At 38.1% G+C, this 4,085-nt stretch overlaps 1 protein-coding gene across 2 annotated transcripts; it reads right to left on the reverse strand.

The window, feature by feature from the left end:
* Window positions 1–1,039: 1,039 nt before the first annotated feature.
* LOC101887758 (mitochondrial 2-oxoglutarate/malate carrier protein) lies at window positions 1,040–2,988 on the reverse strand. Of its 2 annotated transcripts, none has more exons than XM_005188688.4 (2): window positions 2,749–2,988; window positions 1,040–2,444 (listed from the first exon to the last, which is right to left on the reverse strand). In XM_005188688.4, exon 2 carries the CDS (start codon window positions 2,330–2,332, stop codon window positions 1,367–1,369), a length of 966 nt encoding a protein of 321 aa, XP_005188745.1. In that variant the 5' UTR covers window positions 2,333–2,444; window positions 2,749–2,988; the 3' UTR covers window positions 1,040–1,366. The 2 variants fall into 2 exon arrangements, with proteins under 2 accessions (XP_005188745.1, XP_005188746.1); XM_005188689.4 differs by lacking the exon at window positions 2,749–2,988 and adding an exon at window positions 2,518–2,685.
* Between the last annotated feature and the right edge of the window lie 1,097 nt (window positions 2,989–4,085).

The following is a 4,085-nucleotide window of genomic DNA, read 5'->3' on the forward strand; positions in this document are numbered from 1 at the left end:
AATATAACAGAGAACGACTTTAGCTACCTACAAACTACTTGAACTGTTTCAGGTCACCTGCAGAATCCGTCATGCCCTTTAGCGTTACCAATATCTTAACATTGCAATGAATGTACACTTTCACAGAGCATATCAAGCCTTTTTTGTAATGATAATATCAGTCCATCTGACGATAAGGAACGTAGAAACAATACAACTTCTCTAATAACTCATCTGAAACCGACGTCATACTTACTGCATACTTGTCGTAGAAAGCACGTATGTCCATATTATGAGCCCTCTAAAGGCAGATTAGGCTATTCTCATGTACTAACCAGAATATTCAATGTTCAAGTATTTGGGATCATTTCTATGTCATCCCCGAAACCAAGCTGATTGTATGACCATTTTAGAATGCATGTATGTCTATGTTAGGAGACCCTCCATAGATCAATTTTCTTGAAAATGAACTATACCCAACGGCTTACTGTCCATCCAATCCGGACAAGCATTGAATTTTTATACATTAAAGAAGCTCAAAAACAAGTTAAAAACAATTGAGTTCGGCCCGGTTGAATACCATCCACCATTTTTCTACTAATATTTCTGAAAATTACGAGCTTTAAATTTCAAACAGTTCTATGAAAAAATGTGGTTTATTTATTCCAAATTAATTGCAACAAGTTGTTTGATTTTTTATTATTATTTTTATTTTTTATTATATTTTATTATCTTCATTGTACCATGAATACACCCATCTTTCACTATAACTTGCTGTGGTTCTGATTTCAAAAGTTTTTTTAGTAAAATAAAAATGTATATTTTTCAAACAAATCCCAAAATCCATGTTCATTTGCACTGGCAATGGTGTAAACAACATTAATAAAGTAAGTCAACAATAGTAACGCTTCCACTGCATGACTAGGTCTCTGCCTCGTCACAACCAATTAGCAACTGTCTTTAGTCACAATTAGTTTTGTGTTGTGAAAACAAGTCAATTTTGTTTTCAAACTCAATGAAGAGCAACATATTGGCACATAATAAAAAAAAACACCAACAACAAACTTTTTTCATATTTTATCTAATAGGTGGTATATCCCATATTCATTCAATTGGCTTTATTTATCTGGAATCTCATTTAACATTATTATTATCATTTTTCATTCAATCTTTAACAATTAACAGAACGAGGAACGAGGTCAATTTTTTTCTTCGATTTCTTACCAGGGAACTCGTTACACATTTACAATTAAATTACATACAATAGATACAAATCTCTTTTTTCTATAAAACAGATTATTTGTGTGTGTGTTGTGATGATTTTTGCTTTTTGGGTTTGCCCACAGCCGTCTCATTTGTGTGATGGCAGCCAGTAGTTACTTTACAATCACAGATCCTTTTTGGCGGCAAAATTGAAATAGGCTTGATTCAATTGCTCGAGGAAGATGAATGTCAGCACTGTGTGTGGACCTAAACGGCAGTAGTAGGGTGTGAAGCCCTTCCAGAGGGCGAGAACACCTTCTTGGCGCAACACCCGACCCAAAACATCGATGGTACCGCGATATTCGGGCTTACCATCGACATATTTCTGATTCTGGATACGTGTCTTGGCCATGTCCAGTGGCATGGAGGCAATTGTTGTCAGCAAACCGGACAACATACTGGCACAGAAATGCAATTTAATACCTTCTTCCATTTGCAAGGGACCATTTTTGAAGTATGTCTTGAACTGGGAGTAGGAGGCAAGTTGAGTCATGTTGACAACCATGGCACGGCCAACTGTGGGAAGACTGCCGCGCCACAATGTGGCCAAACCTTCTTCGGTGGTGATGCGAGTCAAGGCATTGAAAACATTCTTGTAGTTACGTCTTTCGGCCAAAGGCAGGCGACCATCTGAGGCCATGCGCACCAACGCAACTTCGGCAGGAGTTCCAATGAAGGCACCACAAGCTCCAGCAATAATACCCATCAACATACTGGCCGACACATTGGGATCCTTGTTGAAATAGGCCTTATAGGCATCATTTAAATACGAGAACATACCCAGACGACCGGTGGTGTATGTGGCCTGACGTAACAAAGCGGCACCAATGCCCTGATACAAACCCAAAGGACCCTCCTTGCTTATCACAGTTTGCATGCAGTGGAAAGAGTTGCGGAATTCTTTTTTGCCACTGCCGGCACCAGAGATTTGCATGCGTGTCTTGACCAAATCAAAAGGTTGCACAATCATGGTGGCACCCATACCGGCTCCACCGCCAAACACAAATTTCAAGCCATTTGGAATGCTTTTTGCTGGTGTCGCCTTTTGTTGTGGTGGCGGGGTTTGTTGTTCTTGCTGTGGTTGAGACATTTTGACGCCTGTTAGGATTCCTATTTCCTTCCCTTGTTGTCGATTATTGTCAAGTTTTTAAATTTGATTTCGTCACCTTTTTCGGGTTGTTTGTGCCAACAAAACGAAAACACTAAAGGGGGAAAAACAAAAAGAAATAGTTACACCGTGTAAACAACAAAAACCCGTAAAAAATGTGCACTGACCAAAAATCGCCAAAGAAAAACTATGAATTTTTGCAATAAATCGATAATCCAGTAACTGGCGACTGACTCGAGTGGTTATGGAAGAGACGGCAAACAGCAGCAAACCAAATTGACATTGGCAAATATGACAGTTGTTAAATAATATACGCTGCTACGACGACCGTCGTGCTCTCCACCAATGTCATATGGTTGTTTGCATGTTTGGAGTCTCCCGTTCGCACTTGTACTTACCTCCTCTCCTCCTACAACCAAGACAAAACAATGGGGGTTTGTTCAAGCAAAAGATTTTTTGTTGAGGGACCGGACCGTATGACTTGTCTGCGCAAGCGAAAAACAAACTGTCACTATGGACGAAGAGTATCGTACTGAATGAATGGCTGGGTTGGCTCTCAATACGAGGCCCCCCAACACATCACACTACTTGGATACACTCACACGAACTGGCTCCAACCAAATGTTGATTGTTGGCTGGCTAGCGGACTGGCAGGCAGGCTGTTGTTGCTCAGCAGCAATGCGTATATACAGAAATCAACTCAGCACCAGATAATTGTTGTTGGGCACCGCCGTCGTACACACAAACACACCCATTTTATTTATTTTGCCTGCATACGTCACAATATGATTATATTTAGATCGCCGTCACCGACCGACCAAGTCCAACAATAAAATATGAACTAAAGAAAGACAAATAAATAAAACAAAAACAAGATCAAGCCAAATGAAACGTCATCAACTGCAGCAGCAACTACAACAACAACAGATGCGACAGCCGGTGACAATTCCCACTACATGAAAACAAGAACAGCTGTTTTTATCAACGTTATCCAAAGAGAAGAGAGAGAGAGAAAACACAGTTGTCAAATAGTTGGAGAAATTTTTCGTGTTTTGTGAGAGCGTAAACTTGTTTGAGAGCAGAAATGTGTAAAGGGGAATTGTAGAGAATTATAAACGAGGGAAAAGAATGTCTACATTAGAGTAGATCGTAAAATTAATGATTTTTATGATACTGGATTGATTTGATAATGGCCGGGGATGGAAATTTAAAGATATGGCTTTTTATAATTGAAGGTCAATGAAATAAAAATATTACTGTACTAATATAAATGAAGAGGTTGTAATTATGCAATAAAAGGAACAAAATATAATTTTTGCACACATTTAATTAATAACTAGAGACAACTTGTTTGAAAATAAAAACAAGGAAACAATTGTGGGAATTTTAAATGGGGCAACATATTTTTTTATATTATATTAGATCTTAAATTGAATGATTTTGTCATCTGGATTTTTGGGACTTGGCCATAATCAGAGGAGAAGTAAAAAATCGTTTATTACTTGAGATGACCTGTAGGGTAAGCGTCCCAGAAGTCAGGACTTTAAAGCACCATTTTGAATGCAAATCCATGTAAATATAAAAATCAAATATCTTTTGTTGGTAATTGCATTAGTTGAGGACGGCTTGACTGAATTTGACTTTTTTAGATTTTTTTTAAATGTTCATCATACCCCAACTTATATCGTTATATTTTCCAAAATAATGTAGATATTGGTTTGAAAATTGGTATACG

The sequence above is a fragment of the Musca domestica genome, unplaced genomic scaffold (assembly GCF_030504385.1).
Source record: "Musca domestica strain aabys unplaced genomic scaffold, Musca_domestica.polishedcontigs.V.1.1 1, whole genome shotgun sequence".
Taxonomy (NCBI): Eukaryota; Metazoa; Arthropoda; class Insecta; order Diptera; family Muscidae; genus Musca; species Musca domestica.

Excerpts from the sequence above, each read along its gene's own strand:
- LOC101887758 (XM_005188688.4), bottom strand. The coding sequence starts at position 2,332 with ATGTCTCAACCACAGCAAGAACAACAAACCCCGCCACCACAACAAAAG.